The following is a 20,079-nucleotide window of genomic DNA, read 5'->3' as shown; positions in this document are numbered from 1 at the left end:
CCAAAGTTACTCCTTTTTCACCAGGAGAAAGCAGTTCTGTTTTTAACATCCCTATGCACCCTGTAATCAGAGTAACTCAGAGGTATTTCAATTCCTGTAATTTTAATTTGTGATTAAAGACAAGAAAAAGCAAGTTCACTTTAGAAAAATGCAAACAGACAAATGGCTTCACTGTAATTGTTTTACTGTGTTTAACCTGTAGTTCCCCACAGTAGTTGGAAGGCACTACTTCCATCATGGGCAAAGTTTTTGAGTTGAGATGCACTGGGATGCAGAGAGCTTTCACAAAGCCCTGTATACCACTGGATCTCCCTGCTGTGAGCCACTGCACTCTGAGCGTGTAGAAATCTCACTCGTTCTTCAGCTGAGGGAACGCTGACAATCTCCAACATGCACTGCACACAGCTAATTTCACAGAGCACACAGTTTGGATTATTTTTCTAGCATTTTATCTCTATTACCATGTCCTAAACAATTCCCTGGCATATATTAATGTGGTATTGACATGTCTTATAATCCACAATAAATGGATCCCTAAAATAGCCCTGTATAGGTAAAGAAATATTACCTATCTGGTTAATGCCTGAGAAACTGAGGCATAGTGAGATTATTTCACAAGATGTCTGTGACAGTCCACTAAAGAGAAGTCCACCTCCCAGCGACTAGATCATCCATTGCATCAACTGGAGAGCTTCCAGACAACTTAATTTGAAAATGGACATGGAAATACTGTCATGTTTGGCATGACAGTTTTGTGCTGTGTAATGCCTTTTATATCTTCTACAGTCCTGTTGCAGTCAGACCTGTTGACAGCTATTTTTTCACTTGCCTAAGTCCCAAAATCTCTTTTAAGAGGAAATTCACATGTAAAGGGAAAATGTGGCTTAAGAAACAAGAGGAATGCTTACAAATTAACTAACCAAGACTTATGCTCATAACTTTCTTGTTACCAAGAAACAGGAGAAATGTGAACTCTCTCTCCAGTTCACATCTGGACTTTTAGCCACTGCCCTAATGAGCAAGGAGTCATATATATTACATGGGGATACAGCAGAGCAATGAGTTGATGATCGTGTGGAACAGCTTTCCTTACCATTAGCTTTGTGCTGGATCAAGTATTGGCCTTTAAAGAACTTGCATGTTGAATTATCTCCTTTACAAACTCCACAAGCATCCAATACAGCTTTGGAACCAAGTCCATGATCACACCCTACTTGCTGCAACCAAAAGGCACAAGTGAAGGACTCAGACACAAGGGAACTTGAAGAAACAGCTGCATTTTCCATAAAGGAGTCAATTGCCCACTTAAGAAAATAGACATTAGGATTGTAAGAAACTTGATTTTATCTTACTTCACATATTCCATCAATGCAAACATCATATTTATTTGGAGAACACAGAGTTCCGTCCTTCACTTTGCTGGACATGGCAAAGAAAAAGTCAAAGTCTTCAGCTGTGCAGTACAATTTACATCTATCTTCCTCTGTTGGAAAAAAATACAAGACAAGAAAGTATTAGCAGACCTGCAGCACAGTTGGGAGGTGAAAAAAAACAACAAACCACCCTGCTATTGTTTCTTTCTGCATCTTAGATGAACAAGATTTTCCCCTAACAAAAGCCCTTTTCCTCTAAAAATTACCAACAATCAAATTTCTTCTTATACAAGGATAGTATTTTATGCTTATAAAGGGCTGTGAAATACTACATAGACAAAAAACAGCCATGCAAAAGTAAATATTGTCACAATTGCTGAAATACACAATTTTAATACAAACTGTAAATGTAACAAAACTGTAACGAAATTTTGAAGAACATGAAATTGCATTCAAAATAGTATCCTTTTATTCTTAAATAAACAGCTGGATTTTGAATCAAAGGCAAGGCATCTGCAGCAATTTTGAAAAGCAGATCATGTTTTCAGGACTATAAATGTAGATCTTGGGGGAGATTTTGAAAAGCAGCTAAGAAAGTAATGACAGGCATTTGCAAGCTCAGAGTCACCTGGGGACATCTTGCTTTTGAAAATTTCCCTTTGTCCATAATTTTAAGCTCCTGTTTCTTTTCCTAAATGCAGTGCCTACCTTTAAAACTACTGTAGGCTATCTTATATTCTATTAAATAAAATGCAATATTCTCCCCATTATATGACATCCACTGTTACATGCTATGAAACTGTATTTCCTCTTTCCTCTGTGCCCAGTGGCTGTTAGGGCATAGGCTTCTAAATACTGAAGAAAATGTCTGTGAAGTCTTTTGAAGAAAATAGAATCAGGTTATAAATGAAAGTGACATGGATGTGTGTGTATATATATAATTATACAGTTACGATTTAAAAAAGCAAATTTGCACAGGTACTAAATGAAGAAGCTACAATGTGACATAATCCAGCCACTTTTATTCAAGTAGCAGCAATTGCAGCTACAAGCTGTGCTTTCAAATTGCAAAAAATATCTGTTGTATCTGATAAAAATGAATACTGATTCAAAATATTTGCAAAATTAAGATGTGTAAAGTAAAAGTAAACTTGCTTGTACAAAAAGACAAGAAATAGTTATTGAGACCTGAACTTTACAGAGAGCTCTAGTAAAAGATGATTTTTAAAAATTTATGCCAGTATATTGTTTATTTTTCCAATTGTCATGGGACTGTACCAGCAGAAAAGTCAAAAGGTTGATTTATTGTTACATTTTGAAATCTGAGAACATTCCAAAGAAAGGAAGACTCCGATAGTGTTATTGTGGGAGCTCACAATTCCCATGCTGAAAAATCCATGGAAATTGTTTTGTTTTGTTTTTACACTAACAGATGTGTAATATAAAACAAAAGAGAAGGGTAGCAACAGCCAGGAAGTCATGCTAAGGACAAAGATTTAAATTCACAGCCAAAATCAATTCTGCATGTTCATAAAGGCAGTATCACACAGGAGGCCAGATTCAGCTACGCTAGAAGGCAAACACATCTCAAATAAGCCAACTGATGTTGTATTTGCTTACATCAGGGTGATATTTGCCCAAACAATATGGATGAATTACAGCTTATAGCTTTCTTCCTGCAATTGCCTTTGTCCATCAGAGCTGTGGCATAATTACCTTCCACTTTAGTATATGGCTTCCATTTGTAGTACCATCCTCGGAAAGGTTTACTGTTATATTCTGCACACTGCTGGGCACGGAAGTCCAAACTATTTGCTGGACATGGCTGACTATTACAAAGTTGATAAATACGACTGGAACCTTGGCAGAATTTGCCACCATACAGTGGTCTAGGAAAAAAAAGGAAAAAAAATCTTATGCAAAACCTACTATTTGTGTCATTGGCATGTTACATGTGTATTAACAGAGGGCCATTAATTTTCATGCAAAAAGTTGCCATGAATTCTCTACTTGGATCACTGCAAACTCAGCAAAGATGCAACCATCTAGAGGTGAGTCATGTTTGCGCTAACTTGAATTTATAGGGCTATTTCATATTGACTGGTTTCAATCTTGTTATATAGCTATTTTTACTCTTCTGTAACCTAGGAACAAACATGTGCAAAGAATTACCTATCACAATAAGAGTTAATAAAGGATAACATAACACCGATCAAACATAAACAGAATGAATAATTACATTTGGTTGTTCATTTGTTTTGTAAATCTTTTAGAAAAAATGGGCTTCCAAACAGACATAGGCAAGAAAAAGACTGTACATACTTGTCTTGCTTTAGGAAAATGCTGGAATTCATGGATAACTTGAGACATGTCACATCTACTTCAGCACATCTTACCTGGCAATTTCCCTTAATTCCAGCCAGAATGAAAAGAATATATTCTGTTACTTTGCTAGTATCTCATCAGAATAATAATTGTTTAACTCTGCTTAGTCTGTGCAGACAACTGTCAAGCAATGTAAGGTGTAAAATTTTCTCTTTTTAAAGTGATCAAGAGGTCTCAAAAGCTGCTGAGAAATGTATTCACTCACTTTTGTATTCCTTGTGGATCTACATAGGAATTCACTGATGTTATTTTTGCAGTTCCACAATGCTCAGATATACATCTGCAGGTACTGAGCCAAATCTCCAAAACACCAAATTCTAAGAACTGTTTATCATATTATACAATTTCTTGTGTCAAGTGAAAAGAAACATAACAGTGCTGCACTTGCACACATTTATATAATGATTTTTTTTAAAATTAAGGAATATAAGGAATAGAGGGATTTTCAGTGGACAGCTTGCCTGTGTTACACACATATTAAGGGAAAAAATAGAAAAGATACTGAATAATAATAATATAATTAGTAACAATAATGATTAATAATACTAGTATAAAAGATAAGAGTTGCAACAAGTATAATTGGAGTTATTTGTTTAAATCCCTAAACACTATGTGATAACTATTCCTCATATCAGGTATTCCATGAAACACCTCTTGACATGTGTCTAACTGGAGTAAGATGGAGACAGCTTGGTGCAACATGGATGAAAAAAATCCAGGTTCTCTTTCTGTTTGCTTTATTATAAATTTTAACCCTTAGATGTCTAACCCTCTAATCAAGCTGGAATTTGATTTTCATGTTTTGAATCGGCTTTGAATGTACACAATATCTGGCTTTTCCAGAATTCTGGGCTACAAAACAGTCTTTCAAGGGAAAACTGTTTCAAACCCACCTGTTACTCTACTTAAAACTGGGTAAAAGCAACAGCAAAATGTGTTGTGGAAAAAACCTTCCAGTGACTTGTCTTGAGGTCACCTACTAGCCTCCCTGACACTGGGTGTAACAGCAAATGTCTTAAAACAAAGTCAATTTTCTGTCCTAGTTGGTGGCAATATGGTCTGTGAAGGGCAGGGAGGACAAGTAACATCAGTGAAGTCAGGAAGTATTTAAGTTGACTTTGTGCAACTGGTGAGAGCTTTGAGTTAAGGCAACCAAACCACTGGGTCCTTACTCAATTCTCTACAGACTTTCTTTACAGCTTCAGAACATGTATGAGTTTTGACCTCCTTCAGCCTCAGAGAACAAATCTGCTTTGGTGTGAGGAAAAGAAGCAACCTCCTTCCAAGTAAATACCACCAAACAAGCACTATAATAGAATTCTTTATGGCTAGATCACTATTTCCAGCCACAGTCGTGCATTTGAGGATGGTATAAAATTCCACCAAACTAAGGGAGCACTGAAAGAGGCATTCTGTTTTCCAGCTCTGGTACAGCATTTTAATATTACAGTACATTCCCATTACTAAAACTGTTGGCCAGAGAATTATGGAAATGTCTCCACCTTCATTTTTACCAACAAGATGTCAGTAAGAGTTAAGTAATTCACAGGAAATTAGATGTAGATCTACAAAACCGTATTTCTGAGAAAAGCTTATTTTTTACACAGACAAAATGTTTTTATTGGTGATGTTTATACCACCAGTAGATTTTGGATTGACTGCCTACACAAGTTCTGTTAGTAGAACTGTGCTTACAATGGAACGCTCTGCACAGAGGGTGACACAATATTGCCTTAGTGATACAGTGCTCCTATAGCCTAAGCGTGTCATCCATCTGTATGCCTCCCCAGCACTGGCACGTATAGGTAAAGATACCTTCTTGAACACATGCCTTTGGAGCTGAGGCCTTGCTGAGGATGATTGGAAAAGGGAGAAATTTGGTGAGAAAGGCCAGTCTTTAAAGAATAATTTATAAAAGAAGCGTTAAGTTCAAAGATATAAATACTCCACCTCATGTAAGACTCAAATATTAAAATGCTACAAGATTATTTTACATTGATTCTGCAACACACTTTTAAGAACAGATTTCATGGACAATGGAAGTAAAATTCACTGTAATGCAGCACAGAGTGGGAAATCCTGGAATTAATCTGATCAAAGAAAGTATTTTATGCATCAGAAAGAGAATTAGACTCTGAAATTCTGGACTCCTGTTTATTCATGTTTTGTAATTGTTTACATTTAAGTGAGAACATTTCAGCTCATATTATGATAGCACCAGAAAGCTAGACTACTTTACTATGCATGAATTTGAAAGGTCTACAAGGTCTTTTGCAGTCTTAATTTTTAATCAGTATTTTAAATGGCATCATTACTTTGCATCAGTTTACATCTGCATTGACTGTAATCACTGTTACAGATATTGTACACAGAAGATTAAAAATACTTGTTCAAGCAATTTTGGTTTAGTCTTTTGATTACTGACATGCCTAGAACTCCATTCTATTCACTATTGTGAAGTGGGTAGGATGCAGTCCCACAGATAGGATTCCAATATTAACTTAAATCTCTCGGGCACACTTCAGGTTCTTTGCCAGCTAAACTATTAAATTATGTAATCTATTTCTATCTTGGAAAAGTACCTCAATTGTAAAATGTTGTGCTGTATGAAAACCAGATCAATGAAATTACACTGTGACAATTTACAGAAACATAATTATTTTAGCAAACCTGCATAGTTCTGTGTTCTACAGATGACCTCCATAGGTGTTTGTTGGTATAAATTCATACATAACTCCAGTGGTAGTTCAGAAGCCATACCCAAAGCTGTTTGTACGTGGCCATAAGGTCTGTCTTAAAATTGTCAAGAGAACAGGAGTTGACCTGATTGGATACTATTTGCAAGAGGAGAATGTCATGTACAAACACGGGTAAGGAGATTTTTGTAAGCAGCAGCCTGAATTTGTGTTCTTCATCTGTCTTTGAGCTCCTAATAAGACGTTTCACCTTTAAAATCACCAAAACCTAGAAATCTCCCTCAATGTTTGTAGGATGTCAGTTGCTTTGAGAAATGGACTACTTACTTTAAAATCTCATTCTAGAGTGCAGTCCGTTCTTCAGAGATCCACAGCCCTTGTCCTAATCTCTTACAGAAATACATTTTATTATCTGTCATTCTCAAAAGTTTGCTATCCAAAATCATCTAGCTAGCTTTTGAACAAAATAAATGTTAGCTTCTACACAAATCTGGATTAGGAAAAGTGTAATAAATATATTATGTATGAAATAATATACATATATATACTGAAATGTGTTTCAGAAGTTCAGAAAGAAAGGAATCATTATTCTGTGTTTATGTGTAGTTATAGAGGTGAACAATGAACAGTGACTAGGTTATAAATCATTCCATGTGGTGCAGCATTGAAAATGAATAGTATTTTTCTAATGATTCCACATTTATACAAAAGTGCTGTGATGGGCAATACAGCTACCTGTATGCTCGTACACTGTTGTGTGGATGGCTTATTTATAGTCCTGTCATTTTGTCACTCAGAGAGAGTGACAAACTGAGAAACTCAGAGAGATTTATAGTATCTTCTCTTTGCTCTAGCTGAATTATCACTAATAGAATAATATTAAATTTAGTATAAACACATTCCAGTTCTGGTATCAAGTCTTACTTGGTTACATCAAGTCTTGCATCAAGTCTTTAATTAGAGCAGACGGATCACTCTGAATGCAAGTTTTAAATACATAATGCTACTGTAACAGTCACCCTTCATGTTAAAGAGCTTCTGTCTGCAGAACCTTTGAAATCATCATCAGTTATAACAGTGCACCAAACTGAAACATTTCAACTACTGGACATTCTTCTGTCACACAGGGATAGCAAGGGAAGGCTTATGACCAATGTGCATACATACAAATTTACCAGGCAAAACAGAGAGCAAAGTACGAAGTCCAAAAATATACGTATGACATGTAATTGAGACCCTGCATTCTCTTGCTAAATAGTTTAATAAGGGAAACTTTACAAGTAATTTTAAACAACAAAATACACTGAGTATCAACAGAAAAGATTGTGAAACTGTTCTGCTATGGATCTGCAAAAATTGGCTTGACTGAGTGAGGGTAATAAAGCCTTTTTTAACTAACTCACATTTTTCTATAACATAGTATACGAAGCATGGATATTATTACTGCAGCATTGTATAGTAGGTACGAGGCTTCTTTACAGCCTCATAAAAACTGTGTCATATTTTCTCTGTTTTTTTATTGCTAGAGTTTAAATGCTGTTTTTATTGATGAAGAATACATTTGTCTATGTTTGTTGAAGTTGTGTATGAAATAAAAGTGAAATCCTTTTTTCTTGTAAGTTGAAGTGAATTGAGTACTTGAGAAAGATGCTGGTCAGATAACACTTTACCTCTACTTTGCAATAGTATTGTAAGGACTAGTAGTATTTACAGGGATAAGACATTCACTAGAGGAAAATACAAGAAATATTTCATGAGTTAGCATACAATTCTAGGATTCAGCAACTTTATTCTGACCTGCAAAACACAAAAGAATGCAAAGAACATGACAGACTTACAAAGACTATTTTGATATTGACTTTAAATATTTTTGCTTTATTATCCTGGATAATACGATCTCATCAGAAGTCTTAAATAGCTTTTAAGACCTTTTTCTCTTGCTCATAAATTATTAGGTGTGAATATGTCTGTGTGGTGTTTCATTACTTCTGTAGGTATTTCATAAAGTGTAGTGTCACAAAACTAATTGAGAAAGTTGAGCTGTAGATGTTCTAGTACTCCAGCAGTCTTCAGGCAGCCACTACTTTCTAGTATCAGCTACTGAGTGGTCACACTGAACATGAAAGAAAGGTTTTAGAAACATTTTTACGTGTATTATTTCTCTAGGGAAATGGACTCCTGTTATTTTTTCATTCTAAAAACTTAAATAGTTAGTATAAAAATAATACCTTTTAATATCTTACTTTGGATTATTGCAATGTCTTTCTTGATATGCAGCCCCACCTCCACAAGTGCGAGTACACTCAGACCACTCGGACCAGGCAGACCATTGGCCATTTACAGGCTTGGGTCCATGATCCCCGTATTTGACACACTGTCCTCTTCGACACCACTGCCAAAAGAATGCCAAAAAATATCCCATCAGAGTTAGCGGTACCTAGTAGATGTAAAAAAAGAAAAAGTCCACATTTAAAAGCTCCAGTGCTTAATCATGGTAAACATGAGGTCACCCATTGAACTCAATGAGATAGTTCATCGTAGGACAAGGATTCTGAAGCAGGACATTGACCCACACAATGGTATAGATAAGTAATGTCCTAAAATTTGTCCAACTTCTGAGATGAATATCTCCGAGATACAAATTTTCAAAATGGTTCTCTTGGAGAGCGTCTTTTTGGCTTACTCTTCGCCAAAAAATTAATGTTAATTTATGGTCTTGTGCTGTCAGAACCTCCAAGCTTCCCACATAATTTAAAATAGGCTGCTAAAATTTTGCTAAAATCTCTCTCTTTTATCATTCCGTTATGAAATACTGCACAAAGAGAAAAAGTGAAATAGGACATTTGTCAGTAACTTGAAAATCAGAACAATATTCTACTGGAAGAAACATTACAGGAAAAGTTTTTTTAGTAACTATAGAGTAACGTAAATTAGCAGGTTCAAGTAAAACAAATAACCATGCTCTTTTAGTAGTGATCACTGATGATAGTATGCATGATGGCCTTAGTGTGTAGAGCAAATATTATGGCTTAAGGAATGTTCATATCTGAGTGGAATTTGAAGCCCTCATCCAACTTCTGTTAAAATTAGTGGATTTTCTTACTGATTAAGATTTGCCAGATATATCTTATTCCATAGCTACATGGGAGAGGCATCACTCTCTACCATCAGATAGAAGCCACTGTGAGGACCAGTTCTGACTATGTATCGCAATGCAACCTTTTACATAGCAATCTGCAAGTCTATGAAGGCAAACATGGGGGAATCTGGATAAAACTGTTTTTGACAGGAACTGGTATTTGACCCAATACAGTCTAAAACCAAGTTAGAATGACATGTCTTATTTATAAAACAACTTACCATACTTATGCCACAAGCTGTTCCTTCTGCTGCTGGCATGAACTTTGTCTCACACCTATGACCAACTTTGTGACACCAAAGAGATTTGCATATATCCTGAAAAGAAAAAAGTACTCATGGTACTCATAATTCCCATTATGTCCTGGTGTTTAGAAAGAGTAACAAAATATATATGCCTTTGCTATCTTAAAAGTCATATAAATAAAACCTTCTCTGAATTTAGAAAATTCTGAGTTTAAGCTTCGTAGCACAGCCATATTCTTCTTGTTTATGCACCATTTCACTATATATTTTTAAAACTATTTTGAGCGTGAGACTGTAACAGAACAAAAACTGTGTTAAAAAGTTCAAGGCTAAAATTTCATCAAGCCTACAGGGACTATAATACTGTGAAGAGACTAGAGTTTCTAAAACACAGGAGATATCTGGAAACATAGCCTCTTCACGGTGCTGTTCACACTCTCTGTTTATTAGCTGTAGAAGAAATGCAGCTGCCATCGCTTGGTAAATGTGGTTAGTACAAAAGAAATCAAAATACTCTAGGATAATAACAGAAGTAAAATAAATTACAATACTTCTTTTCAGAACATGCACTCCAGGTTATTTAATAAAATGTCTTCTCTGAAAAGATCAGCAAGGAGTGTGGCAGTCACTAAAATAACCGTCTAATCTAAATTAATCTTTCTTCACAACGTCAAGGGTATAAGTAATGTTTTCATTGTTCTAAAATAACCTTATAGATCTTTTCCAGACTTTGCTGTCAATGACAAGGCTAAAACAAAACACAAGAAGCTTAGTCTTTCTTGCCCCACACCCCACATCCCACGCAAGTTTTGATCAAATCTATACTGCCTGCTAAATTCCCTTAGCAAAGTAGGCAAGGGCTCACAGGTGTTACGTATTCAACTGCACTCCCTATGACTCCTGCACAGAAGACATTTCCTTATGAAACTCCTGGGATTGTGATATTCCTCAAAAGAGGCCAGTACCTTCAAAGGAAATTGCCAAGCAAGATAAGGTAGAGAAATAGCCCAGGCGTCTGAACACTGTATTACTTGTACTTATTTAGTGTACTGCAGTTCTCTAATGCAATTTTAACTTTTCAAAAGTATATCAATAGGTACCTTTACAAAGCTGAGGTTGCAGAGTTTTGCTTTCATTCCAAATTGCCATTTGCACTGGGTATCAGCATCATAGATCTGCCCTGGCAGTTTGTCAGGGTATTTATACTGTCCTGTTTGCTTAGGTTCATCAATCAGGCAGGCAGCTTGAGCTGTACTATAATGAGAATGTATATTAATCATGACTATGATCTTCACATAAAAAAATTTAATTTGCTACAGACCAGAAAAAAACACATAATATGGTATACAATACCCTTAACTAGCTTTAGAGGTATGCACTGAAATAAGAATATCTGCTTGCAGAAGCAAAAAAATTCTGCTGGTAGCCCAAGCTGCAAGGTTTTAAGGAAGCAGGAATTTCCAGACTTTGGGACTGTTGTGACAACAAGAAAAAACAATGTCAAATTCTTTTCCTCCCTTTATTTCTGTTTAACCAAGAGCAAGGTGATCTAGTCTGCTTCTTTCCCTTAAATGTATTTCCAAATTCAGGCATCAACAGCATCAACAGGCACACTGCCTCATTTGCTTTGTGTGGACTGACAAACAAAAGGCTGCTGCAGCTCATGTGCTTTGGGCTGGCTGTGTACAGTTTATGACCAAAGGTATCCTAGGGTCTACTTTTTTTCCTTTGTATGTGCTCAAGAACCCCTGTATACAGAAGGTCACTCTATGCTAGATTTATCTTCCAAGCATAAGTCTCTTGGACCATATTGCATGTTTGAGGGCTTATGTGACTTTTTAGTTTGCAGTTTGCTTGTGTACTCAGAATATGTTGCATCATTGCGGCAGAAAAAAAACCCACCAGAACTCTGTCACCTTTCCTGGCCACTACTCTAAGATACTAACTTGGAATTCAAGGACCAGATCCACAGAACTATCTAGGTGCTTGATTCTCACTCTAAGGAATTAATATCTAAAATGCCTGTATTGGATCTGGGTCTTAGTACTGCTGGCACATTTTTAAGTCTACCTATGTATGACAAACAAAATAAAAGGAAAGCTGTACTGGAAAGGACTGCAATTCTGATGACCTTAAACACAGACCGAAAAACAGTTCCTTTAAAAGCATCACTGAGTAGTGTCAACGTGCTGAAGAAATAACTTGTCATCTTTTGCTTTTTCAGTTTTTTCCTCACAGAAACAGTAATGAAAAATGTAAAATGTCCTTACTCATGACATGAGCTAGATCAAGAGAGAAACTCCAGTGAGAAAGGCCACGAATGTTAATTTACATTTTGTAATGACTTTGGTACCACTGCGTCTGACCTCTTTTGTGTTCACTTCCTACTAATTCTCTAATAAACCTAACTGCTGACAGGAACACCTGGGAAAGAATGATATGCTAGTCATTACTGCAGGATATTCATGGAGGGTGAAATTCATTCTTTAGAAATGAGGCAGGACAAATACACTTAAATGCCATATCATCTATAAGCTTCAGAAGTCCAAGTGTGTGGGCTCAAACAGTACACTGGTTTGAGCACATTTTAAAAGAGGTGAATTTCACACTTAACTAATTTTTATGTCTGTTCAAGAGTTCAAGCCCAGTTACTAAAGATACATTCCCTGGCACCAGCCCAGACTTACATCTGACCTACCTGAGAAATTTGTTGAGATACTGCCTGCTGCATACAGACCAAGAAAACACTCCGTTGTTTCCTGTGAGTGTGGGAGACATAATATTACCCTCAGCTTTTCTACAAGGATTTCCTTCTCCATCATGAATCATACCAAAGCTGAAAAGAGAACCAGGTGTGAGAGTGAAAAATCTAGATTAAACAGAAGCAAGACGCAACTTGGGGCAGAAGAAACACTTTCTGGGTAACAGCTCTGTGCTTGAACTCCACAGGGAATGTGGAATTCACCCCTTTCATTCCAAAGGGATGAAAACATATGCACCATACAACTGACTATTAGTATGAAACAAGTTCCAATTAATAGCATTAAAATTTTATTGTCATCACACATTTGTCTGATGAGAAAAAGATAGTCGGGTTTCAAGGAAGATCCATACTGGTGATGCACCTGAACTCTGCAATGTGAGCTAATTACCTAAGTACTAGAGCTGCAGACCACATTAAAAAATATTATTATTTTTATAATTTTGGCCACTAAATTGCAATATTTTCTCAGGCAAAACACTTCCCTTTCCTTGCCTTTGTTATACGCTGTCACTTCCTTTGTCTAGACTGTAATCTCTTTAGTGGGAATACTGCCTCTTATTGGGTGCTTTGCTCAGTCTGCAGCATCATGAGGCCCTGCTTTCACTAAGAGAGGTGTTAGGATAATATTAAGAATAATAAGCAGCAATAAAAACCACATTAAAAATGATACATTATGGGGAGCTTATGGTTATAATAAAGCTAATTTTCAGGTTTTTTCCTTTCACTGTTTATGTTTCTTCACTGCACAGGGCATCTGTGAATTTCAATGTGTTTTGAAAAGAAATTTCATAATCTGTTACTTCAACATAGTAGTACATTGGCAACTTCATGAATGTAATCTGTGCACATGCAGGGAATATCTAATTTGCTAGACTCGATCCTGTGCAGTTATACATCACTGCAGGCTCATCAGAGTTACTGCACGTGTTGCCACCAGTTGAGGCTTCAAACTTGCTAAATTGTATGTCTCCTTCTAGAAATGGACAAAAACAACCCAAATGAGCTAGCATTTTAGAATCCTTTCTAAAATACTTTGTTCACATGCATTGCAGCCAAAGAATCCACAGTTTATACACCCACTGCCACAATGGGCTCAGAACTCTGGAAGGAACTGTTAAGCTTTCAGGTAAAAACACAAATTACTTAAAGAAAACCATAAAAACAAATAACAACTGAAGCTACTCAGTGAATCACAGTGTGTAATCTGCACAGTATACAATATTCTCCGACTATGAAATCCTTAGGTTAATATATTCACAGTGGACCTCAGCACCTCCATAACTGTCACAGTTTGGTTTTATTTCCCTTCCAGGAATTTCTGCGTCAAAGAGACCGAATTCTCTTGTCTTATATTACATACTAGGTAGTATCAGGAATATTAAAATGAACATATTATAATAAAAACATTTTGTATCCAGGGAAGATTTTTTTTTCCAGGAGATAAGATGCATTTTATTAGACAGGAGTATGGAACTATACCAAAGAAAGGCTAAATAATGTGAGAATCAAAGTAAGTGGTGAAAAAAAATTAATTAAATAAACCCAACGTTAAAAAATTTCCAAGCATAATCTCTTGAAGCAAATAAGAAAATAAGCAGGAAGGAAGGACATTAAAAGACTAAAGGGGATAATTCTTGAAAAATAAGCTATGGGCCTGATTCTCTCCTAATGCTGATTGAAAGGCATTAAAAATGTACTGAGGTCAGCAAAATTGCATTACTGTGACAGGAGGATCAAACAATATACATTTTACATATTTGGTCTCATTGAAAGCGTTGGCACAATTCCCATGGGCTTCACTGGTAGCTGGATTATTCTTTAATTCCTTGTTTCCCTTCAGATGTACAGAAACCTGTGAAAGGGTCACTCATGTAGACATTAGGTCATAGTATATACTGTAGAGCATATTTGTACAATGAAAACGAAATAGTCCTGATTCAGTCATGCAGAATTGGAAGGATTCATGCCTTGACCAAACAGCAGAATACAGTACTGCTGCTCTTCAAAGACATTCTATGCAGTAATGTTGCTTCACAAAATAAAGATCCTATGCCCATGTTTTATCTGACCCTTGATTTCAGGTTTGTACCACACAGAGAAACTATGCTTCTATACTGCCAGTGGTTAGACAGACTCCAGCTTAAGCTATATTAAAAGCGAAAATCAAAATCAAAAGTTGTGAAAAAGTAATTCAGAATTATTTGGGGGAAAAAAAAGGAGAACAAACCCTAATCATCTTCTTTAGATTTAATTCAACAATTCAGAGAGTAGCTGAAGCTCCATGGAAGGTTATTACTGATTTGGTTTGAGAGATGGCAGGTTCTTAGGAAAATTACAGTCTTATTACCACAGAAATTGAATGGAAATCCAATGGAAACAGATACAGAAAGGCAGAAACCTCCACGAAGGTTGTTTTTAGCCAAATCATTCATTAAATAGGTAGAGAGAACAAAGTAGGACAGGTTGAATGGAATGAATGGCTCCCATATCCTATGAAACACTTGGTCTTCTGGGAAAGGGACCTCTAAGAGACTCAGAGAGGTAACTTCTTGATTTTCTTTTTGGAGCAACCACACTGATACTAGAAGTAATTTGTCTACCAGAACATGGTAGCAGTGTGGGAAGCTTGTAGATTATTATTGCCAGCTTTCAGCTTTTACTGTTTGTTCTGGTTATCACTTGGAATATATAAAATGTCAAAAAAAAAAAAAAAAGAAGAAAGGAAAGCATTCTGGGCAGCCAATTCAGCTGATTCATCCTGAAGGATACATCTCTGAGTGAAGTCTTGACTCTGGCCTAAAATTGCCTATAGCTTCCCATCAAACTGGAAACAGTTGTGGGGTACCAGTATCAGAATAAGGTCCCTCTGCTTATGGCAGCAAAATTGATCAAAATCCCACAGTGCTTATTTTTATTATTGTTGAAGAGATGATATTTAATAAGGCCAACACATTAACTGGATGCTCTATATATTCTAACCATTATATAGCTTTCTATAAATGATCCATATTTAACCTATTTATATTAACAGGTCCTATGTTTCCACTCAGTTACACATTTATTTTTAGAAGGAGCATGTAAGGCTTATGAAAAATAACTTACTTGTGTCCAGATTCATGAGCAATTGTAAAAGCCAGTCCAAGGCCTGTATCTTCATTAATGGTGCAACTACGATATTTGCTGCACATGCCACTGATCGGTGCAAATCCTGAAGGAAGAAAGCAACGTGTCAGATTGTTCCTCTACAGAATTTCAAATACATACATCATCTGCACTGGTCCTAATAAGCCAGTCTATTGTGGTGTATGAAGATGGTTGTCTCTTCATCAGGTTTAACATGGAAGAACTACAGCAGACTTTTATTTGACAATAAAGTGACATCTGTATAAGAAACATAAATCAAACTTACCCTTGCAAGATACACTTTACTTGTAAAGAGTATTCTTTGCCCCCCAGCATGCCTTTAGTGCTCCCAAATTAGGGAAAAATCCCATTCTAAAGGGCAAGTACACACACACAAACACAAAAGGAGTGGTTCAGAAATACTCTCAAAATCAAAAATATTCTTTGAAGAGGTGGCAGTCCAAAAGGATGTCTTCAGGTAGCTTATGTTGCCACTTTTTCTGGTGCAATGATATCAGTAATATTATTTTTCTTCTAGCTACTTCAGAGACAAATGTGTAAAAATAATATTGGTCATTCCTCTTAGAGAAGGCTAACATTATGTGCAAAAATGGACTTATTTAGTTTAAAAAATTTCAGTCTCTATGAATCAAGATGTTGTTGCTGACACCCCTGAGTTTCTCATAATGTGTTTTCATATCATACCTAAAGTATCACAGGGCTCATTTTTCCAAGAACAGATATCAAAACCTGTAAGCAAGATGGCATGATCATGGCGCTTCCCATTCTTCCCAACCAGAGCAGATTGCCATTGACAAAAGCTGTTCAGTGACTGGTCCGCGTGGTGGTTAATCAGTAATCCACTCTGTAGATATTTCACAGATACAGAAATAAGGTGCTTCCATCAGTACTTGAGAAAAGTGATTGAAAGAATAAGAGTTGGTTAGGGAAAAGGGAGTTATTTTTTCATATTTGTTCCACATAAATTTAAGGATTCCCACATTAACTATCTCTGATGACCAATTTGGTTGATGAGTGAATCTAAGAATTGTAAAATAAAACTGCACCTCTCCCCATACAGATATTTTCAAAGTCAGTGGTTGGAATCAGAGCGTACAAATACATTTGATTCCTGATAAAACTGAACACTGAACCATTTTGTCTTGAGATTAAAATGTTTTGAGATTCTGTGGAATAAATGTATTATCCAAGTGGATCGACCCATCACAAATTCCTTAAAAAGAGATTGTCTTCTTTTGTCTCAGCATCCTTGCCAAAATAATTGGCTCCACTCCCACCTTTTGTTACATGCTACCTTCAGTTTGGGACTTTTGACTCCTTCCCCCTTCCAATCATCACAACCTGGAAATCCCAGTTCAAAATCTTTTTATTTATATATTTCTTAACTAGATGTCATGGTTTAAGCCCAGTGGGCAACTGAGCACCATGAGGCCATTCACTGACTTCTCCCCCTCTACGTGGGATGGGAAGAAGAAAACTGTAACAGAGTTCCTGGGCTGAGACAAAAGACAGAGAGGTTTCACTCAGCACTTCTGGTCACAGGCAAAAGACAGACTGATCTTGGGGAGAAAAACAAACAATTTAATTTGTTACCAGTAACATCAGAACAGAATAGTGAAAGAGACAAGTAAATCTTAAAGCAAACACCTTCCCCCACTCCTCCCTTCCTCGCGGACTCAGCTTTGTTCCTGGCCTCTTTACCCCCCTACAGCTGCACAGGGGGACAGGAATGGGAGTTGCGGTCAAGTTCATCCCATGCGGTCTCTGCTGCTCCTTCCTCTTCATGGGGAGGGAGGCCTCCTCCCACTCTTCCTCTGCTTCCACATGGCACCTCTCCCACAGGGGCAAAGACCTCCACAAAACTCCTCCGTGGGTCTGTCCATGGCTGCAGTTGTTTTTTCTCACAAACTGCCCCAGTGCAGGCTTCCCTTCCACAGGCTGTAGTCCTTCCCACAGCCTGCTCCAGCACACACTGCCCACAGAACCGCAGCCTCTGTGGGGACAGCCACCTTCTCGTGGGGCTCCACTCCATCGCTGAACCTCCATGGGCCGCAGGTAGGGTCGGTCTGCACTCTCACCATAGGTCCCAGGGGAAACTCCACTCTGCACACCTCCTCCTCCTTCCCCCTCTCCTTTCTTCCTTCACCGACCTCAGTGTTTGCACGGTTGTTCTCGTCACATTCTGCTCCTCTCTCCACTGCAGGCTTCTTCTGCTGGTTCTTGTAGAGTTCCCAGCTCTCTCTCGGGCTGGAGCAGAGTTTGGGCTGGGTCGGGACCACACCACCTGCCCTGTGGCTGCGCTGGTTGGGGCCGGGGCAAGAGAGGGCAGGCCTCATGCTTGCACCCCTCTTAAATCCATCAGTTCGCAGAGGCACTGATTGGCTTGGCCTTGGTCACAGCTGCGTCCAGAATTGGAGCCAGGGGATCTTCTAGCAGCTTCTTGCAGGGCTATCTCCATAGCCCTCCCCTGCCACCAACAACAACCCCTCACAGAAACCCAGTACATCAGATTTCTCATTCCAGCCATTTGTTTTCAAGAAAATGCTGGAAATTGTTGTTTTATCTTACTGGAAGCATTTAAATGTTTCTAAAGAACATTTATGTGAAATGAAAATTTTAGTATCAAAAACTGAGAAGCAGTGAAATGCAGAGAGTGTGATTTTGCAGGTTTTTGTGACTTTAAACTTCTTCTCATGCTTTATGTCTTAAGAAACCTCTAAAGAAAGCTCATGTACGTAACACAGGAACACCCAAAGCTCCCTGTGAACAGTAGCAAATGAAGCATACCACACCAAAATTCTGATACAACTTACAGGCTCTTGTTCCAAAAGAAGAAGGCTCACAACAATAATGTTTATATCACTTCCAATTGTTCCATCTTTAAACAGACTGGAGACCTGCAAGGATTATTGAAGAGGAAATGTCATCTCCATGTATAGTTTTTTAAAATAGATTAAACATATGTATTGAGTTATTGCATTGGGCCTCAATTTTCATTACAAATTAATGGAGTCATATACCTTGTAGGATTGATCCAAAAGAGCTTAGCTCAGAAGAATTAAGCCCGAAACCACTACATTTATTCAAAAACCTTGAAAACTTTCTATTGATTTCAATGGGCTTTGTTCTGTCTTTGGTCTCCTGGATTACGTGTAATCAAGTTCAAAGTTCAAGTTTTGTAGTATAAAACTAAAGAGCAAAGCTACAAAAGGAAATATATCTCTAGTCAAATTATATTCTTTTTCTCAAAATGAATTTGTGCTTTCTCAAATTTTTGTTTCAAGGAGGACATCAAGCAAAACAGACTAAGCTTCATGATACTAAATGAAGTGAAATTCTCAATTGCAGAGTACCTGCCTTTTTTGTACTACACAAGAAGTATTTTAAAATTTAACATTTTAAATATTTTACAATTATTTTTTTTAAGTTCTACGATACTGTTGCCAAAGCTGTGATAATCTTGGAGTGTATTTTTAAAGAGATGTTTGACATAAGTAATACATTAGATGAGGCTTGAAGAAAGGCTTGTGTAAGTGCCCCTGATATTTTTGTTATCACTATTTGTCTAATGAAAGATCCTAATCTGAAATAACACTATTCCACAGGGAAAATATACTTCAGTTATACCACATCTTACCATATTCATAACTGTTAAGATGTACGTTGTTACATTTTCCTTGCCATGTTTCTCCACCATTTTTTTATCTGCCACAACAAGGGTTTCAACATTTAGACTTCCATTTTTCTGAATTTTAGCAGAAGATCTTTTAAACCTTGCAGAAGTCCCATATTCATCTGAGCGAATGTATGTCTCTTCTGTGGGTGGCTTAGGTGCATCTAAAAGGAAATAAAACTCACTTTTGGAATGGGTTCAGATCACCCATGAACAGTTTAATCAGAAAATGAAGCATCTTAGGTTTAGAGCCTTGGATTATTTTTACAGCATGTGATTTAATACTTATGGCTAAGTTCTTGTATATTTATTAAAAAAAACCTGATTCATTCCTGAGGGAAAGATGGCTACAGGGAGAGAAGGAAATGGGAGAACCACATTCATATGCAATAAGCAGTTTAAAATAAGGAATTAATCTAATAAAATGGTAGCATCTGTGGTAAAAAATACACACAGAATTTTTAACAGAATATCTACATTTTTCCTGTCCGGATAACTTCCTGAGGTGTCTGGCATGTGCTACTTACATAGCAGTTGGTAAAAAAGTCCTTTCCACAACAGATGTCCACCATCAGTACAGAGAACAGACACACAGCACAAGAGAGATTCCTGCCAGCCTGGTATTGTGATTGATATTAGCCTTCTATGCAAATTTGCCAC

The 20,079-nt window shown here is 37.1% G+C and overlaps 1 protein-coding gene across 1 annotated transcript in view; it reads right to left on the bottom strand.

Moving 5' to 3' along the window:
• The window catches only part of ADAMTS18 (ADAM metallopeptidase with thrombospondin type 1 motif, 18), a gene marked incomplete at its 3' end in the record, with an annotated part of 73,752 nt that overhangs the window by 22,355 nt on the left and 31,318 nt on the right, over positions 1–20,079 (bottom strand). Inside the window, exons 4-14 of the mRNA XM_010178819.1 lie at positions 19,384–19,583; positions 18,560–18,643; positions 16,431–16,590; positions 15,705–15,810; positions 12,537–12,674; positions 10,939–11,092; positions 9,815–9,910; positions 8,698–8,846; positions 3,090–3,262; positions 1,353–1,483; positions 1,094–1,217 (exon numbers count right to left, since the gene is read on the bottom strand). Coding sequence (XP_010177121.1) covers positions 1,094–1,217; positions 1,353–1,483; positions 3,090–3,262; positions 8,698–8,846; positions 9,815–9,910; positions 10,939–11,092; positions 12,537–12,674; positions 15,705–15,810; positions 16,431–16,590; positions 18,560–18,643; positions 19,384–19,583 — 1,515 coding nt within the window. The remainder of the gene's footprint in view (positions 1–1,093; positions 1,218–1,352; positions 1,484–3,089; positions 3,263–8,697; positions 8,847–9,814; positions 9,911–10,938; positions 11,093–12,536; positions 12,675–15,704; positions 15,811–16,430; positions 16,591–18,559; positions 18,644–19,383; positions 19,584–20,079) is intronic.

Source organism: Mesitornis unicolor, unplaced genomic scaffold, assembly GCF_000695765.1.
Source record: "Mesitornis unicolor isolate BGI_N332 unplaced genomic scaffold, ASM69576v1 scaffold34822, whole genome shotgun sequence".
Classification (NCBI taxonomy): Eukaryota; Metazoa; Chordata; class Aves; order Mesitornithiformes; family Mesitornithidae; genus Mesitornis; species Mesitornis unicolor.
The sequence above is the reverse complement of the archived record's forward strand: the minus strand, read 5'-3'. Positions and strand labels throughout refer to the sequence as shown.